Here is a 19,210-nt window from a genome sequence, read left to right as displayed (position 1 = left end):
AAAGTGTTTGAAGCTGCTGCGGCTCTTTGATTTGGACAGGTTTGTTTTTTCTAGTTTAATATGCTCTTTGATTGTACAGCAGAAGTAAACATGTTGAAAAATAACCTAGCCTCTTTGCATTTTCCTAAATCCAGACTATGAAAAGTTGTTTCTGTCTTATTTAGCGATTTGTTCAAATAATGTTTTTGTTTTTTCCACCCACTTTTGAGCTCTTAAGCACATAGTTGTTGAAGGAGGAATGCTACTGAACCTCAGTATTTTCTATTTTTCAAATGATCTGCTAACACTGCTAATACAAGATCTAAACATGAATGATATTGAATATCAGTGTCACCAAGAAGCAGAATTTGAATTACTAAAAACTGGAAAAAGTTTAGGAATAATATGTAATCTTGACTTACATTTGCCTGCCATTTAGTGTAGGAAGTAATTATTTTAGAAATATTAAAGATAGCATTGAAAGCTGGAGCTCAACTAAGCTATTACTTTGTCATATGAGGAAGCTGTGAAACAAAATAAACATATTACCTGATAAGCACAATAATAATTGGAAGAACAGCTTGGTAGTTCATTTTCAGAGCCATGTGGTATCTTTTTAATTTTTGCAATGATGAACACATCTCACCTGCTGTGCAAAGTTGTCTAAGCTAGTAACGTGGTTAAAAGAGGATCTACCTTAATATTCTGCAGCTTGGCATTGGGGCATAATTGAAAGCACTAGCCAACGCTGTAAGCAGCATAAATTGCTCTTCCCTAGGAGTACCAAGAATCTAATTTACTCACCCATAGGCTATAGTTGCTGACTGCAAGATTTGTTTATCTCTACACCCCCCTTCCTCTCTCAGTGACCTCGATAAATCTTAAATTTCTTTTGGATTTTCTTTTGTTGACTAGTTGAGAGCAATAAACCGAGCAGAGTGGGATATTCATATTGGCGTAAGGTAAAATAGCGTGTTGCTTCCCATTCCTCGCCAGGGAACAAGAACAAGTGGCATCGAAATGAAACCCCCAGGTGTGTGTGGCCATTCATACGATGTACCTTTCTGTGTACACCACACAGTATCTGGGATTTGTTTGTTGTTGCTGTGTTGGCCTTTTATCTCACTGTTTAAAATAGATACAAACCCATCATCTTAACAGTGCAATCAACTGAAATTTGAATTGTTTTTAGTGTTCAAAAGGCTTGTTCCTGATGATGAAATCCCACTGGTAGTATGATGATGAATTGAAGAAACATTTTTAAGCGAAGTAACATTAAAGAAGAAATGGATTAAATATGTTTATCTGAGCTCCACAGTCTACAAATTGTATTAAACTAGTTTTTTTATTTCCTTGTTTCTCAGTGCAATGCACATACCACTGCCACAGAAATTGCTGTGGGCTCAGGTACTATTTTGTTCCATGCGGAGGTCTGCACATCCCATAATCCTTAATGCACGTGTCCTATAATGTGCCATATTCACTGGAGTTTTAAAATCGGTTCATAATTCTACTTACTTTTATGGTATAGAGACTGAGTTTTGAAATGTGATTAGGACTACTGCTCAGGTCTCCAGGTCACCATTTAGAATTGATCTTGATTGAGATTTTTAAGTTAAATGTTTTGGAAAATGCATGATTCCTCCCACCCCACCTGTTATTTTCAGATCTTATATCTTGTGTGCGAGTCTATGGTAACAGGGTAAATGCTGAAAAGAAAAAGTTAGGAAAAGTTTAATGGCAATTTGCAGTGCATATAGCCTAGTTATTGTATTGGCATATGCAGGTAGAATACTAATGAGACTAATTTAAATGCTGGTCACTCGTATCCACACACACAAACATTGGAGCCTATGATTGCCTTTGCTCGTGTTTCCCGGCTGGGAGCCCAGTGACCCCAGTGTCAATATTTCTAAATTGTATGCTTGTTTAAGTTTCGAGTACAGAGAGTTCCTATCACATGAAATAGTGAAGGAAGAGCATGTGACACGATGGAACTTAGGAATTGCTTAGTTTTGCCCATTTCATAATTCTTTTTTCTTCCCTTTTGAATAATAGTGGTAAGGTGGACTTAAATTGAGTAACAGACTTTAAAAGTTTTCCTATAGTATTGTGTGTGGTTAGTTGATCATTTCACAATTGATATAATTAGAATATTGTTTGTCAAGTGTAGTGTTGCACCACATATACATGTCCACAATTGAAGCATGATGATCTGTACTTTGTGTAGCTCTGAAGATCAGTCACACTGGCTCTGAGACAAGTGACACAATTATTAAGTTATGTAATGCTTTGTTTTGCCAGCTACACGATTGACACAACTTCGGGCATTTCACAGGAATTTAAAGAATTGGACAGAGTTCAAATTGGCCATCCCCACATTGTAGAGACCTTCAAAAACTTCCCTGCAAGGGATGTATTCTGTATCTTAAGGGCGATGTTTCTGTGTCTTTGCAACACACAGAGAGTTTATACTTTATACCTTGTATTCAAAAGCAGTACCAATAAACGCATGCAGATTTGCTGTATGACTGGAGCATTAAATAGATGTATTTATGTATAATGAAACCCCCTGCAGTACAAGACCATTTGGCCACTATGATTTAGGACCTGTATCTTCATGAACATATTCTAGTCTCTGTCTTGCAGTATGTATTGTATTCTTACCATTTTAAATCATGCACATTTATCAGTCAATAGTAGACATTGCATCTCTGTAGTGCTGTATTGCTTATCTAATTCTCAGGTCTCTCCTGGTATTAGTATTTTTATATATGTCTTCACTTTGTGTTTTTCCCTTTGTTAAGGCAGGCTTTAAATTGTTCATGCACAGGATCAAATGTATTTATTTATTATTGTAACTTGGCATGCTGCCATGGGGACCACCAGTCTGTGTCTGAGATGAAAGCCACTTCTGCCAGTTCCTAATAAAATCAATTGACTCTAAATTGGTGCTTGTGCATTTAGTCCTTGTGAAAGGGGAAGGATAACAGAACTGGCTGCCATTAGGCACAACGAAAGGCAGGTACTTGAAAGTATCTTTTGTTACATTTGTAATAACCGCAAACCTACTTGTGACCTGGTCATACTTCACCTTTCAGAAGAGAAAAGCATAGGAAACTGTGGCATGAGTGTAGGGATTCCATGACCAAAGAAAGGCAATGTGTTTGATCAAAACACCAAACGTGTTACATCTTCATAATTGCTATACTACAGTAATCGCTGTAGATCTTGAGTTTAGCTAGACCAATTTATGTTCAAATCAATTTACACCTTGAGCTACAGTAATAACAGGGTGACTGTTTCTCTCCTCAATCAAACGACCTCTTTCCATCTCACATCTTACTGTGTGGTTGTCCCCTTGACTCGAAAATGGACCACGCTTCTTGTAAAGCCCAGAGGCTGATCCGTGTCTTGCAGTTGGGACCATATACTTCTTGCCTTGAGAATGGGGGCAGATTTCTCCCAGGCAGGAGTTGACCGTGGGTTGCCTTCCTGCAGCTGTTGAACGTTCATGGAGCCAATCAGACACACACTGCAGGTTCCACAAAGTCTCACCAGCAAAGTTCATGCAGAGTTCAACACACAATGCAATATGTGATGCATCTAATTTGGGGTGGTAGTGGTACATTTACTACTGATTAGATTAATTGCAACTGTGGTTTTGAGAAACTGTGAAGGATAGTGGGTGTTTGGCTTCATCCTAACCACTGTATCTGCTTTGTTCTGGCACCATAAATACTGTTGTGGTGGTTCAGAATTGCAATGTTTGTAGTGGTGAGCATACCTCCTATTAGAGTTGGTTTGATTCATATTTGTATGACATTCTGTATTATTATTAGGAAGATATGTATGACAATGATCACAGTTCAAGGCATCTATCCATGCACAAGATGGATTTCCTCCTTGTAAGTTGCAGTTTGGTCTCAATACAGTTGACAGTTACACACAAGGTCTTTGGCAATTCAGCAACTGAGTGTACCCTATGTTTATTTTTTTAAATAAAAGGTTTAAGGTAGGGGTGGGGAACGTCCGGCCTCCAGGCTGTATACAGCCCCTGAGGCTCTTTGCTCTGGCCCTAGAGTATTAAACATCTCTACTGCGTTTTAACTCCATAAACATGAAAATAAATAAGTTATAAACACATTTACCTAGAATAGCCAAAATCGGGTTATTTTCGCCGGCCATTTAAATACATAATATATCAAATATAACGCATAATCCTGTCTGCCCTTTACAGTAGAGTCAGTCTAGCACTCAAGTGGCGATCTCTACCTGTCTACACTTTTTCATGTGCTTGAAAAACACACGCATTGTATAGCATTACAGGCGTTTTCTTAAAGCTGTAGTCAGATTGAGATGATACAGTGATTACCCTGCAAATAAACATGAATTTGAAACGGAGACTGAAGAGAGCCGTTTTGGAAATGCCGTGTATGTGAGCATGACTGATCCAGGGGCATCAGTGATGCTGGCAATGACAGATCATTCGTGGGTTTGTGCCAGTGTTGTGAAAACATTGCGAGTGAAACGCAGGTCCACATGGCACCGAGTGCTTTTACTCTACTGATCAATAAGCGATTGCTACTGCAATAAAGCAGGCACATCGCACGCAAAATAATGATTCATGGACATTATCAGTGGAGGAGCATTTATTGTGATGCTATATATTCGTGGAGTAAAAGTGTTCACCTGGAGAGGGCTGTCAAAATGCAGTGTGAGGTACAAGCTCATGCAGGGAAAGTGGAGAAACGTGTCCTGTGTAGACTGTCCCGAGCTGTCAGGTATGCAGGCTAAATATATAGTAGTTTATTGAAAAACACTGATTTTATTCACTGTAGCTTTGTATGTTGAAAACTAAGCTTACACAGTGTTTACTTTAGTGTACAATTATGTTTTGATAAATGCAAGTTATTTTTGAACTATAAAATATTGCTTTTGAGCATTATTTCAATATTTATGTTTACACTTGAGGTTTTTGCTTATTGTAGGCTATAAAGTTATGTATGTTTTGACTGCAGTGTGTGCGTTTAGAAAAAAGTGATTTGTTCTTGCATTAGAATGTAAGTTTAATCTGTATTAATGTTTTGATGTAGGTGTATTAATTAAGGTTGTGGCCTGTGAATACAATTGTGATCACTCGAATGGCCCTTGATAGGAAAAAGGTTCCCCACCCCTGGTTTAAGGGGTTACAATTTTCTGAATGCCATTTCTCTTATAAGTCAAGTTTCAAACATCTGGTAAGGTTTTTCTGCAAGGACGAATGCACTGAATTACCAAAAATATTGTGGATTGAGATATTTTCTAACCTGTACCTTCTGTGCACATGGTGATATAACTGGTTACTCTGTCTCAAACGCAGGATCCTGAAGAAATAAAATGATGTATTGGTGCTGAACAGTTATTATATCTGACAACTAATAATTTTGTATTATTAATTTGGCATTTGTATAAAAATGTTATTGACTTTACACACTGATGTGGAATGATAGTGCTTTACTGGGATGATCAAGATGTCTCAATTCAAGTATGATGATTTTCATTGGAAAATCAATTTCTATCAGTACGGCTTTTTGATCAAACTCAAGCACTAATGACAAGTAATTGGAAAAAACATCTCTGTGTAGCGCAGCCAGTCCACATCCCCATTGTGATTGATATTTAAACAGATGGAGAGGCCTCTCAATCTGTAACTGAAAGTGTGCATTTCTTAAAAAACAATCAGTCTTTTGATTGACCTAACTGTCAAGGGATCTGACAGGAAACAGAGAGAAAATTGAAAGTTTGACCTAAGCACTCCAGAAGTTTGGAAACTACACTGCAAAGGTTGAAGTGGAATAATAAAGGGGTAATTATACCATTCTGAAAATAGCCCTGTCACTGGTGCAGAATATGAAATCGTAATTAATCATGTGGAACCTGGTTTGGATTATGCTAATAGATTTGTTTGAGATGAAAAGGGTTTTGGCGGAATGGAGAGAAGGGACGGTTCACAGAGGTCCTTAGTAAGTCAATGAACTCTACCACTAGGTTCAAGTGGCTCTCTGGGGAGATATCCATTTTGATTAGTCCGTCCTGCTAAATCATCATAGTTGAATTAACAGAGCTTCATAACTGGCCTTGTAATACAGGTTTTGTGACTGTGATTTTGCGTACATTTTATCTTCACTCAGTCTCAGGGTTTGGATTATAAAACCTGTTTGGAGCGGCTGCGTTAAGGACTGTTTGTAATGTGTGAAGTGGCTATCCCCCCCCACCCCCCCTGCTGGCACAGTCAATGTGCCATTTTTCCTGGGACTGATCTGACATTAACTTAGGATTGCCAACTCTCCAGTCTCTGGGAAATTGCGATTAATCTCCAGGACACTGCTGGGAGCAACCCAGGAGAGGAGTCATTTGGAGCAATCTAAAGGTCTGTTGAGCTGCAATTTAGATTGATCCTGTTATTTTTGGTAGTTGCATGTAGGGTTTTGAAATCCATGCAGGGTGGATTCTCACATTCTTCCTCTGATAACCTATTGAACTATCCAAATTCTTCTTTTAGTAAACAGTATATTTAGACAGTTAACATGGCTCATGAGTAAGCTTCTGTTATAATCTCTAATTGAAACTGTGATACAGAAGGCCCAAGATTGATTTTGCTGTCAAAGTGAATGTTTTCTGTTTCCATTCACTTGAATTAACAAGTTGCTTTTGTCAGTTGTTTGGACTTTCAGTGAATTGACTCTCCAGATATAATGTCTAGAGAGTCAAAACAAGACCACAAACTAATCCTGCTAGATTGACAGCATTCATTAGACATTAGAAACTCTAAAAAGCAGTCCATGAGCACAAGCTGTGCTTTGGTGCTTTGGAAATGGCCGATTTGGAGTGCTTCTGCATGGACGAGTGCTGGAATATCCTTATAGAGAAGTTTATGAACCTATTGAAAGGCAACAGAGTGCCTTCTCCATGTTACCAATATTGATTACAGTTAAACAAAATACTCACTATGATTTTTAATGTTGTGTATCCAGAAACACGTGCAACAATATTTTTTTTTATTGTTTAAATTATTAATGCATAATATTGATTTGTCATACAATTCTTCAGTTTTGTAGAAACAGTAATCTAAATCTGCATTTTGTTTTACTAAATCAACTTTGAGTTGCAATTCCTCAAGGATCTGAATTTGTTGGAAGGCTACTAGCTACTATTTAGAAGGAAAAATATATAAGTTTCTTCTTTATTTCCTTTTTTGGTTTTGCTTTTGCTTTTGCTTTTGTTTGTTTTTATACATTTCCTCCAGAGAGGTAATGATGAATGCTTACTATGTTAAATATGCAAATACTTTGTTTCAGTGAAAATAATTAAAGTGGAAATAAGGTATTTAACTATGCATTTACCACTGCTTCTAATTTGCTTAGTTTTCCCTCACCAGTAACTGAGCACCTCTTCGGGATGGTGCGGGTTGTAAGTCTTATAGAACTCAGCCCCCCAAAGAAAAAGTGAATAAATAATAAAATCAAATAACATTAAAATCAAAACACAAATAGCCAAATAGAGACAGTCACTTAACTTCCAATTTGCTCCTTATTAATTATTAAGGAAAAGTATATTTTTTATATTGTATTTTTATACGGATGTTCTAATTGTTGTGGCTTTTGGGGAAAAAACAACAACCAAAAGAGTGAAAAAAAGCACTGCTGAGTTCCTTTGATGAAATGGGAAGAACATTTCAGAAGACATAAGGTCATGCCTACTCAAGTCTAAATACACAAAATAATTAGTTTATTCCTTAGAACGTCTAACAGTGGGCTTCAGAGCATTATGTGTGGCCTTTTGACCTCTTCTGCAAGTACCTTGTAATCTTTTAAGTAACTATTTTTATTTTATTTTCAGCAGAAGAAATAGCAATGCAACATTATAATCTTACAGTGACTGTCTAAAACATAATATAAAAAATAAAAAAAGGAAATAGCCTACATAAAATAACAGTAGTATGATATAAAGCAGATTATATCAGTTATGTTGTTGAGCCACCACTTCAAAACATTGGCCATGGATTTCTATACATTTCTATAAACAAAGTTCTATAAATAAATCTTAGTTGTCCTGTTTGCAGTAAAAAAAATAAAAAAATAAAAAAATAAATATATATATATATTTAAGGACCTTTATGTACTTTAATTAATAAATTAATATTTTTTTTAAATGCAAAAAGATATATTGATTAAGAAAGCTTTGAAATGGTTGTGCACTTAAAAATGTAGCAGGAATGTTTATAATACTACATTTCAAGTTGTGTTTTTAAGGTGTAAACAGCTGCTGTAACAGAATAGTATCATGAAAATAATTAAATAAAATGTTTCACACGAGGAAATTATTAGGTCATTGATTTAATGTCTAAAAATGAGATTTCAATGATTTGCTAATAAACTTCCAAACAACCGAGACAACATTCAGTAGAAACTAAGCCATATTGCGTTAGATGCTCCTATTCAACTTACCTTTTAGAGCTGTTGGGAATTATATTTTTACTTGATATTTATTAGATGTCATTAAAACATAATCAGAAGGTTGTTAAAAACCAATTAAGCAGAAAAAATGTTTCCACAGGAGTTGTTAAGACTCACTTACTGCTAATTGTCTCTGTTATTGCTAACATTTTTAAAGATTTTCCTCAGAATTGGTCAGGTTGATGCTGTGTGATCTCACTAGATATGCCATACTGAGTATCTCAGTAAGTCTTACCGTAGATGTAATGAAAAATAATGTTGTACTTCACACAATTCCTTTTCCCTTATTAAATAACAGAGGGCATGTTATGAGGTTTGACTGTAAACTCTGGTTGCATTGTCAATCACAAACAATGTTCCTAGAGATGGAATAACTAAAAGGGGTATAATGATCACTATAGCACTGTAAAGTGATTAGTTACCTGGAGCATATACTGGTTTTATTTGTTTTGCTTTACTGTTCCATCCTAAACGCCAGTCAAGGGAACATGGATCTCAAAGAACACAGAACTGCAGATGGCAAGGCTGAGGCAAAATCAGTGCAATGTGTTCACTGGTGGGAAAAAACCTAACCATAGCAAATTAATGAATGATATCTAGGTTGCTTTCCAAAGTAACACTGGGTAGGTAAAATAAATAATTCTCAAATGTTAAAGCTGCAATGTGGACTTTCAGGACAGAAATATATTGGTGTCTGGGAACATAGATATTCAGCCCTGCTAAATAGGAAGTTATTTCAGTTTTCAATGTAATTGGCATTGTCCTCTTGCAAACCTTATTACAAAGTAAATACCTTTAAGAAAGAAAGTTTACATTTGACCCATTGTGACCTTAAGTCACCATTAAACACCAGCAGCATGCTGTATGGCACAGTGCTGCCTAAATCATTCACTGCATCATCTGAGGAAAAACACAAAACAATTTGCCTGAGGCCAATGTTTACATTTGTAATGGAAACCACGTTAGAATTACTTAGACTTTGATCTTCATTTCAAGAGGCTATGCTGCTTGTTTGTCACTTTACCTACTTTTGTATTTTTGTGCATTAGTTACTGAGACATGATACATGAACGCAGCAAAGAACTGTGCTGAAATTATTGAATACATTAAATATGCAGGAAACTTTGTCTACTTACAGTGAGGGAAAAAAGTATTTGATCCCCTGCTGATTTTGTACGTTTGCCCACTGACAAAGAAATGATCAGTCTATAATTTTAATGGTAGGTGTATTTTAACAGTGAGAGACAGAATAACAACAAACAAATCCAGAAAAATGCATTTCAAAAAAGTTATAAATTGATTTGCATGTTAATGAGGGAAATAAGTATTTGACCCCTTCGACTTAGTACTTGGTGGCAAAACCCTTGTTGGCAATCACAGAGGTCAGACGTTTCTTGTAGTTGGCCACCAGGTTTGCACACATCTCAGGAGGGATTTTGTCCCACTCCTCTTTGAAGATCCTCTCCAAGTCATTAAGGTTTCGAGGCTGACGTTTGGCAACTCGAACCTTCAGCTCCCTCCACAGATTTTCTATGGGATTAAGGTCTGGAGACTGGCTAGGCCACTCCAGGACCTTAATGTGCTTCTTCTTGAGCCACTCCTTTGTTGCCTTGGCTGTGTGTTGTGGGTCATTGTCATGCTGGAATACCCATCCACGACCCATTTTCAATGCCCTGGCTGAGGGAAGGAGGTTCTCACCCAAGATTTGATGGTACATGGCCCCGTCCATCGTTCCTTTGATGCAGTGCAGTTGTCCTGTCCCCTTAGCAGAAAAAAACCCCCAAAGCATAATGTTTCCACCTCCATGTTTGACGGTGGGGATGGTGTTCTTGGGGTCATTCCTCCTCCTCCAAACACGGCGAGTTGAGTTGATGCCAAAGAGCTTGATTTTGGTCTCATCTGACCACAACACTTTCACCCAGTTCTCCTCTGAATCATTCAGATGTTGGCAAACTTCAGACGGGCCTGTACATGTGCTTTCTTGAGCAGGGGGACCTTGCGGGCGCTGCAGGATTTCAGTCCTTCACGGCGTAGTGTGTTACCAATTGTTTTCTTGGTGACTATGGTCCCAGCTGCCTTGAGATCATTAACAAGATCCTCCCGTGTAGTTCTGGGCTGATTCCTCACCGTTCTCATGATCATTGAAACTCCACGAGGTGAGATCTTGCATGGAGCCCCAGACTGAGGGAGACTGACAGTTATTTTGTGTTTCTTCCATTTTTGAATAATCGCACCAACTGTTGTCACCTTCTCACCAAGCTGCTTGGCGATGGTCTTGTAGCCCATTCCAGCCTTGTGTAGGTCTACAATCTTGTCCCTGACATCCTTGGACAGCTCTTTGGTCTTGGCCATGGTGGAGAGTTTGGAATCTGATTGTTTAAAGATTTCTGGCTCCCAGGTGTCTTTTATACAGGTAACGAGCTGAGATTAGGAGCACTCCCTTGAGTCCCTCAGCTCGTTACCTGTATAAAAGACACCTGGGAGCCAGAAATCTTGCTGATTGATAGAGGATCAAATACTTATTTCCCTCATTAACATGCAAATCAATTTATAACTTTTTTGAATTGCATTTTTCTGAATTTTGTTGTTGTTATTCTGTCTCTCACTGTTAAAATACACCTACCATTAAAATTATAGACTGATCATTTCTTTGTCAGTGGGCAAACGTACAAAATCAGCAGGGGATCAAATACTTTTTTCCCTCACTGTACATGTATTTATACTGTATTCTCCTTACTAATGGAACAGTTCTCATTAATAGTAAAGCATTGTACCAGGTCAGATGAGATTGGGCATAGTGGGTCTGTCACTTTTTGAGTTTGTGTGGTTCAGTCCTTCAAAGGTGGACAGAGGTTCAAATGTCAGTGGAGTCTACTTTGCACAAATGCAAGGAGGGTCCTGACCTCAATCCCATAGAACATATCTGGGATGAACTGGAACAGTGGATAATGTAGAGACCTATTCCTTTTGCCACATCAGCTTATGTGCTGCTGGAGGATTGGTGCATGATTCCTCCTGCTGTCAATCAAACTTATTACAGCATGGAGGCAGTGTGTCTTCCCAAATACATTGTGGAAAGCTCCACTTTGGCATTAGTCCAACCTTAGTAACACACACCCATACACAAACTCTCAAGAGAACAAAGAGCAAATCGAGATAATCAAGTGATTTGATGTTATATAAAGGCTGTTATGCTACAATTCCATAGTTGTAATGATATAAATGACCACAGATACCCATTATCATTTTTAAAAATTCCTCAATATCAGAATATTCAATGCAATTTTTCTTTAGACACAACTACAGGGAAAGGTTCAACAGAATATATCAAACATCTTTCTAAATATAATCTTCACACTTCCAGAACATAAAGGGAAAATAAATGGTCTTGTGTTGTTATTATGCCTTGGTTCATTTTTCATTTTTTACTTTGCAGTTAAGCCACTGATTGATTGCTTTTTGGAAAGCTAAGTGCGTTCATTTCCCAAACTAATTAACGACGTGCCTGAAGATTTAATTTGTATGTGCTGTATACAATAGCATTGGCATGTTCTATTCTGTGTTCATAGTTTTTGTGCATTCATCTGATGATCTTGTATGCATATATTTGTGTACTTGAACATTACAGTTTTAAATATTAATGAATCCACTTACGTATTGCTTCACTTAATGCATTGCATTTTAAATTATAAATTGAATGATATTAAGTCAATCTAGAAAGAAAACAATGTGATATCCCCAAGTCTAACTGTTATTACCAGTCCAGTACTCTCAATCTAGAAATTGCAGTTGCCCCATAAATTGCTTTCCACTCTTCTGCAATAATTGAAGAAAACTTCATTAATGGTTTTCTTACCTTCTGACAAAAAAAAAAAATCAAATACTCAAGCTGCATAAAAAAATATCTCTCTGCTTTTGGACTGATTATGAATACATCAGTTTTTTCTGCAGAGGTGTGAAGGAGAATCACTGTGTCTATTTGCTCTCTGTATGTTGTCCTAGATGTTCTTGGAATGGTACTGTTTTCAGAACATAGACATCTGCTGAATAACCACAGTCTAGTGGAAATGAATGAAGCCTGTAACTCTGGACAAAATCGGCAGCTTTCCCTTTTGGAGAGAGGGCAAGAGCTATGGTTCAAGCCACAGTCACAGAATTTGTTTTTTCTTATTTCAGTGAACATCAGCACTACAAGGACTAAAGAACACACACTATCAAAATTCCATTCCTGATGATCAAGAAAATCAGCCACAACCACAATATCTAGCTCAGCGATTTTTGTCTTTTCTCCTAGTGTTCGCAGATAGACAATGCGATTTAACCCTGGAGACTCTACATGGCCTAGTCTTTAATTACAGCATTAGGTATCCAGGGCATGTTTTCCATCAGAGATTTCATTACCTTTCATTTGTTCTCAAGGTGTATTTCGTCTGCCCAGTGCGGAGATGAGCGTGACTTGGGCCATTTACAAGCAGTGAACGAACTGATTAAATCTGCACTTCAATAAACATACTGGGGAGCTGTCAGGTGATGTAGACTACAGCAGCCTTTTAGCTGACCTGTCATTCACTTGTAAAGACAGAGTAACCATAATGAAAATACTCTTAGAAGTGAAAGATTTGAATGCATCTTTTTTTTTTTTTCTGAACACACAGCTTGTGAACTGTGGTTGAAATGTTTGCTTGGTTTGGAAAACCTCTTTTGGTGCTGCTTTCAACTCCTTCTCAAAGACAGAGTATTGACAGACAAATGGAATCCCATGTTGATTGGCTGATATTTGCAAATTCCTCATTGCTTTAACTTTGTTGAAAGGTTGGCAACTCTAGTTGTCCAAATATAGACACTTTGTGTTGTGCTAATTTGTGTAAACATCTTGTGCAGATGCAAACGATAGGTCCTTAAAATGTCTTGGTTATTGAGGTACCCCTTAAATGTGTATGGACCATAATGCAAACGTCTTGTTTTCCCACTTTCATTTAAATTTAATTGGAACCCTGTCTTCATTTTCTTTAATCTGCGCAATGTGCGATGATGGATATTACTGCTGGAATGAACACGCTGGTATGCTATTCTCCTTCATCTCCTCTCGGAATTGAAGCTATAATGGTTTCTTAGAGAAACAGACACTTAATTCCTCTGTGTGTTATGCCCCGGTAAGCTGTCGGAGTCCTAAAGTGTGTCAACCCCAGCGCTTTCATTTACCACCATATCGCTGAGCGAAAGGGCTAATTTTGTTGAAGCAGAAGATGTTTAATTCCTTAGCCGTCAGTACAAATACACAGAAGAAGTAATTCCAGTGGGCATTATGAAACGGGCTACTGCTCTTTTGAAATCCTATGTTGTAGAAACTGCGCTTGTTAGCTAAAGACATTCTAACCACACTTTAGCTGTCGGTTAATTTACAATGTCTTTTCCCCGGTATGCGACATTAATAGTATAAACGCATAGTAATTCTTGTCCGTCCCTAAGGTTTATGGAAGGCAAAAGCAAGATTTTTTTTTTTTGCTTTAAGCAATGATGCTGATTCTTCTCAGGGGATCGGAGCAATTGAAAGCCATTCTGTCCACCATTAACTTGGCTTGGGGGAACCGCGCTAATAATGGAAAACCAACAGCAATCTCAATTTAAAATGTCAAATGGATCTTGAACAAGCAAGTTGTCTGAGAGTGTTTGTGCTTTTTTTTTTATGAAAGGCACAATTGTAAGTTCTTTCTTTGACTGTAGTTACAGTTGACTTTTGTTATTAGTTTCTTTTAAAACACTTATATTTTACAACCCCTGATCAGGACTCATATATGTTGGTAATAATTGTCCTGAGATAGATATTTTTTGATTTTCTTTGCAGGTGATGCTGGCAGCCTCCTACTGGTCATTGCTCGCCCCAGCAATTGATATGGCAGAGGATTCTGGCAAGTATGGGTCCTTCGCGTTCGTCCCAGTTGCTGTAGGCTTCACCCTGGGAGCTGCCTTTGTGTACGGTGCTGATATCCTGATGCCTGCAATGGTGAGTCACAAATATCTTCACCAAGAATGGCGGTGCCATAAAAAAATCCAACATGCATATAAAAACCTTTTATTGAAATGGAGTTTGTAACAGATTGTTGTAACTATGACATTACATACAATAGTTGCTAGTAGCCAACAAAATTTTATATTATTAAAAATAATGAATTAAATAAATGAGTTAAAATAATGGCCATTTACGAATATATGAAAACATATACAGTATTAATAGATGCAAAGACGTATCAGCAGCTTATAAATAACCTTTCTTCAGGTAAATTGTGTTAGTTGACGTTCTGTCAGCCAGCCCGCCAGTCTATACATAAAAGCCAGCTTTTCCTCAACTTACAATCCCCAAAGCTCTTCATTGTTTTTTACATATGAAACAAAGAAATAGAAAATCAAACCTAAACACTGTTCAGGCAGAAATGGCTTTTGAAGCCTGCTTAGCTGGCGAGAAAAAAACACTTGATCTATGCATATTAAACATTAAACAAATTAGAGATTTGTTGCAAGCTGGACTTAAAAGAACGGAGGTGGTTGTGATTCTGACTGAGAAGAAACAAATGGTTCCAGAGAGTGGGCCTGGAAAAACAAAACCCGCCCAGCTCCCCCAGGGTTTGTTGTGTACTGAAACACTGCAGCAAGCTGGCATTGCAAGAAGGCAGTGCATGACCAAGGACAATGATCACGTCAGCTGCATAGAGGGCAATGATCCACAGGGAAAGCAGTTTCTCTTCCTCTCCACAGATTGTGCTTGTCTGATTGTTCAGGCATTAAATCCTTTCCTACTTAATACATCTAAAAAACAACAAATCCCAAAATCAAAGGCTTCACCCAATGATTAATTGTTGTGCGAACAAAAGTAACCAGCATCATCAACAAGCTAACAGTGTAGTTTTTCAGACTTATTCCTTTGCAAGGCCTTTTGTGGTACAGTGTTTAGATGTCCTTGACAAACTTACCTGTACGTTACTGGCTGAACAAAATGAAAAAGACAAAAATATAAACATTTCCTCTTCAAATATGACTAATGTCTCAGAGGGGTTTAAGGTGCAGTGGGCATTCATGGTTTCTCTTGTGAACCACAGAGGAAAATGGACTGATATGAGTACTCCATACCAGTGATGAACATCATTGCACCTGAACTCATAGCTACCTATATTATCACAAAATCTTGGCTTGATTTAAGCATTTCCCCCAGTTTGTAAAACACTTCATGTTTAAAGAGGACTAAAAAACCATCTGTACTGTATTGCGGCCCTCCTTGGACTGGATGTATGTGTTCCTGCCTCAAACCATACCTGAAATGGTCAACCACACGACATAAAGACAGAAAGTGATCTGTTTTGGCAACATTTAGTCAAGTAAAATAATAATTACTGTACTGTTCATTCCATTTTGATTACTTTCAGCACTACTGCTACCTCTAATTGTGCAATCAAATCGTAATTACTGTATGACAAGTATTTGCATGTGCAATTACTTTACAATTAACGCAACTTGATTATAATCCAAATGTTTATTTGGAATCACAAGGGGGATTTCAATACTGAATAAATGTTGAGATCATCTTTCTGTGTCCAGTATTTAGGCCTAGTATGTTTAATTTCAGCAGATTTTCTTCTAGTTTATTAATAGACACCCACACAATACAAATGCCTTTATTTTGAATCCTCTGCAGAGTGTTTAATTTACAAATCGTTGTAGACTGACCCTAGAGGTGGAGGGCTTCTATGGGGTGACCTGGGGTCATCCTGATCTTTATTATGTAATTAATAAATTGGGATACACCTAGCTCAATGAGGTCTTTGACATTTCTGAAATCAAAAACTCTCCCCCCAGGTTGATAACTGAAAGGCTGCATAAAACCAAAGCCATCAGACCGGTGTGAGAACAACCTTTTTGGCCTTGAGCCCTTGAAATAAAGGAAGGAAAAAAAAAAAAACACTGATGTATTGAGAGAGAGAGAGGAAAAAAACAAAAGAAACTAATTACATTTTCCCTGAGACTATGGAAGATAGAAAATTAAAGTACAAAGACATAACAATTAGGTTAATTTTAATTTATTTGCTAATATTATGGGTATAAATGAATTGCATTTTCAATTATATTTTTTTTTTAGTAAGCTTTGAGCTTTCATCTATTATAACTATTGGAGCATGTTTCACATGGTCAATTGGCTGCTTTTAATGTTTAACTTAATTTCCTTCATATATCTTTTTTTAATCTAAATGAAAGATGTCTTTGCTGCTGCATTTGGGATCATGTCTGACTGAAACTGATCTTTGCTGCTTGTCTTGATAGAAGATGAAACTCTGTCAATGTTCATAGGTCAATAATGCAAGGGGGTGGAGTTCCTTATTATTATTGTCTTATTGGCATGGCATTGAAATATATGTTTTTGTATTCACTTTAGCCATGAGCAATTTTTCTCTAATGAACAGTGCATGCCATTTAAAATGAAAAGAATTAGTACAAAATTAAATACAAAAAAATTGAGTTGATCAGGTATTGAATAGCCTAAAATAAAAAATAAAAAACAGCAAAAGTCTGACTGATTCAGACACAATCTTCACACAATTTAAGAAAAATGCTCAACTTCTCTTAGTGAGTTTACAGAAACTACATTTCAAAAGCAATGTATACGGTTCAGTCTCCTAATTTTGGTGTCCTATTAGAACGCAATGTGTTTTATGACCTTATGTACAAGATCTTATTAAAAGGATGAATCACATTGATAAGGTTTGAAAGCACCCTTCAAAATATAAAAACAAATCCTCCCTGGTTTCTTAGCTATTGCAGATACTGTGATAGTGTTCACAGCCGTTGTGAAGCCCATTGAATATTTATTTCTCTATGCGTGTTTGATTCAACATCTGGTTCTATATCAAATTCCCCTCAGCATAGGCAGTAGCCCTGTTTTATATTGAAATAAGCTGAAATCCAGTTTTTGCAGCACATTTGTGAGGGTTGACATGGAGACATATTTATGAGCATATTCTGAAAAGCAAGGAAAACTAATATCTGGGTGGGCTGGTGAGGGTTTGAGAGATGTTGTGTTGACCATGATTTTCAAAATGTTGTTTCTGTGCAATATCAATCGTTATCATTTCTCTGGAGGGCATGCTGCTGTCAGGAATAATCGCTCTTGTTTTTACCCAGTGGATGAAGATAAATGGCTTGTGAGAATCTGTGTGCTTTTTAAAATCACAAGTATTGAAGATCACGGAGAGAGCAAAATTAATGAAAAATTCCCCAAACCAGAGTGGTCTTCCTTCTAGAAGATTGTGGACTCTGCAGGGGGCTCATAAAATGTTTTTTTTTTTCAGATCTGCGTGAATTGTAAAATTTGGGAGTCTTAGCTATGCACAACTTCATAAATACCGTAAATACCGCTGGGTCTCAAATAGCAGCTAATCTCCAATAGTCGCCGGGTTGATTTGCATAATAATGTAAACAAAAGCCAGTCTCTAATAAACGCTGGGTTACAAAACAAAGTTGATAATGTTTTATAAATAAAGAAAAGGGAAATCGATAGAGTTTCAAAAGATGCATTAACACATTTGAAAGAACCTCCCACAACATATTTACGTAAACTTATATTTTAATTTTTGCATCTATCTTGTTTTCAGTAAATATATACCGTATATTAATTAAAAAAACACCATCACGTGTTTTTATTAATTTATTTCTCACTTTAACTATACATACACCGATCAGCCATAACATTATGACCACCTGCCTAATATTGTGTGGGTCCCCCTTTTGCCACTAAAACAGCCCTGACCTGTCGAGGCATGGACTCCACTAGACCTCTGAAGGTGTGCTGTGGTATCTGGCACCAAGACGTTAGCAGCAGATCCTTTAAGTCCTGTAAGTTGCGAGGTTGGGCCTCCATGGATCGGACTTGTTTGTCCAGCACATCCCACAGATGCTCGATTGGATTGAGATCTGGGGAATTTGGAGGCAACACCTTGAACTCGTGATTCATCAGACCAGGCCACCTTCTTCCATTGCTCCATGGTCCAGTTCTGATGCTCATGTGCCCATTGTAGGCGCTTTCGGCAGTGGACAGGGGTCAACTTTTTCAGCAATTTGAGCTACAGTAGCTCGTCTGTTGGATCGGACCACACGGGCCAGCCTTCAGTCCCCACGTGCATCAATGAGCCTTGGCTGCCTATGACCCTTTTGCCGGTTCACCGCTTTTCCTTCCTTGGACCACTTTTGATAGGTACTGACCACTGCAGACCGGGAACACCCCACAAGAGCTGCAGTTTTGGAGATGCTCTGACCCAGTCGTGTAGCCATCACAATTTGGCCCTTGTCAAAGTCGCTCAGATCCTTTCGTTTGCCCATTTTTCCTGCTTCTAACACATCAACTTTGAGGACAAAGTATTCACTTGCTGCCTAATATATCCCACCCACTGACAGGTGCCATGATAACGAGATTATCAGTGTTATTCACTTCACCTGTCAGTGGTCATAATGTTATGGCTGATTGGTGTGTGTATATATATATATATATATATATATATATATTGCTGTTAATTGTAGTGATTTAACTAACTGTCAATTGCGACATAAACAATGCATTAATGAAGTATAATGTTGATGGTTTGGTTTAAAGCATATTTCCACAGTTTTGTGCTTTTTGTTTATTTAGCGAGAGTTCACAGTATATCGCATCTTAGACTGCTCACAGAATTACTGGTATTTGTTTTCAATCC

At 37.5% G+C, this 19,210-nt stretch overlaps 1 protein-coding gene across 2 annotated transcripts in view; it reads left to right on the top strand.

Moving 5' to 3' along the window:
• slc39a11 (solute carrier family 39, member 11) overlaps positions 1 to 19,210 on the top strand; it is a 194,304-nt gene that overhangs the window by 10,908 nt on the left and 164,186 nt on the right. For both annotated transcript variants that reach the window (XM_066704592.1, XM_066704591.1), the window contains exon 4: positions 14,323 to 14,481. In XM_066704592.1, coding sequence (XP_066560689.1) covers positions 14,323 to 14,481 — 159 coding nt within the window. The remainder of the gene's footprint in view (positions 1 to 14,322; positions 14,482 to 19,210) is intronic.

Source organism: Amia ocellicauda, chromosome 5 (assembly GCF_036373705.1).
Source record: "Amia ocellicauda isolate fAmiCal2 chromosome 5, fAmiCal2.hap1, whole genome shotgun sequence".
Classification (NCBI taxonomy): domain Eukaryota; kingdom Metazoa; phylum Chordata; class Actinopteri; order Amiiformes; family Amiidae; genus Amia; species Amia ocellicauda.
Note: the sequence above shows the minus strand (reverse complement) of the source record. Positions and strands in the feature narration are given on the sequence as shown.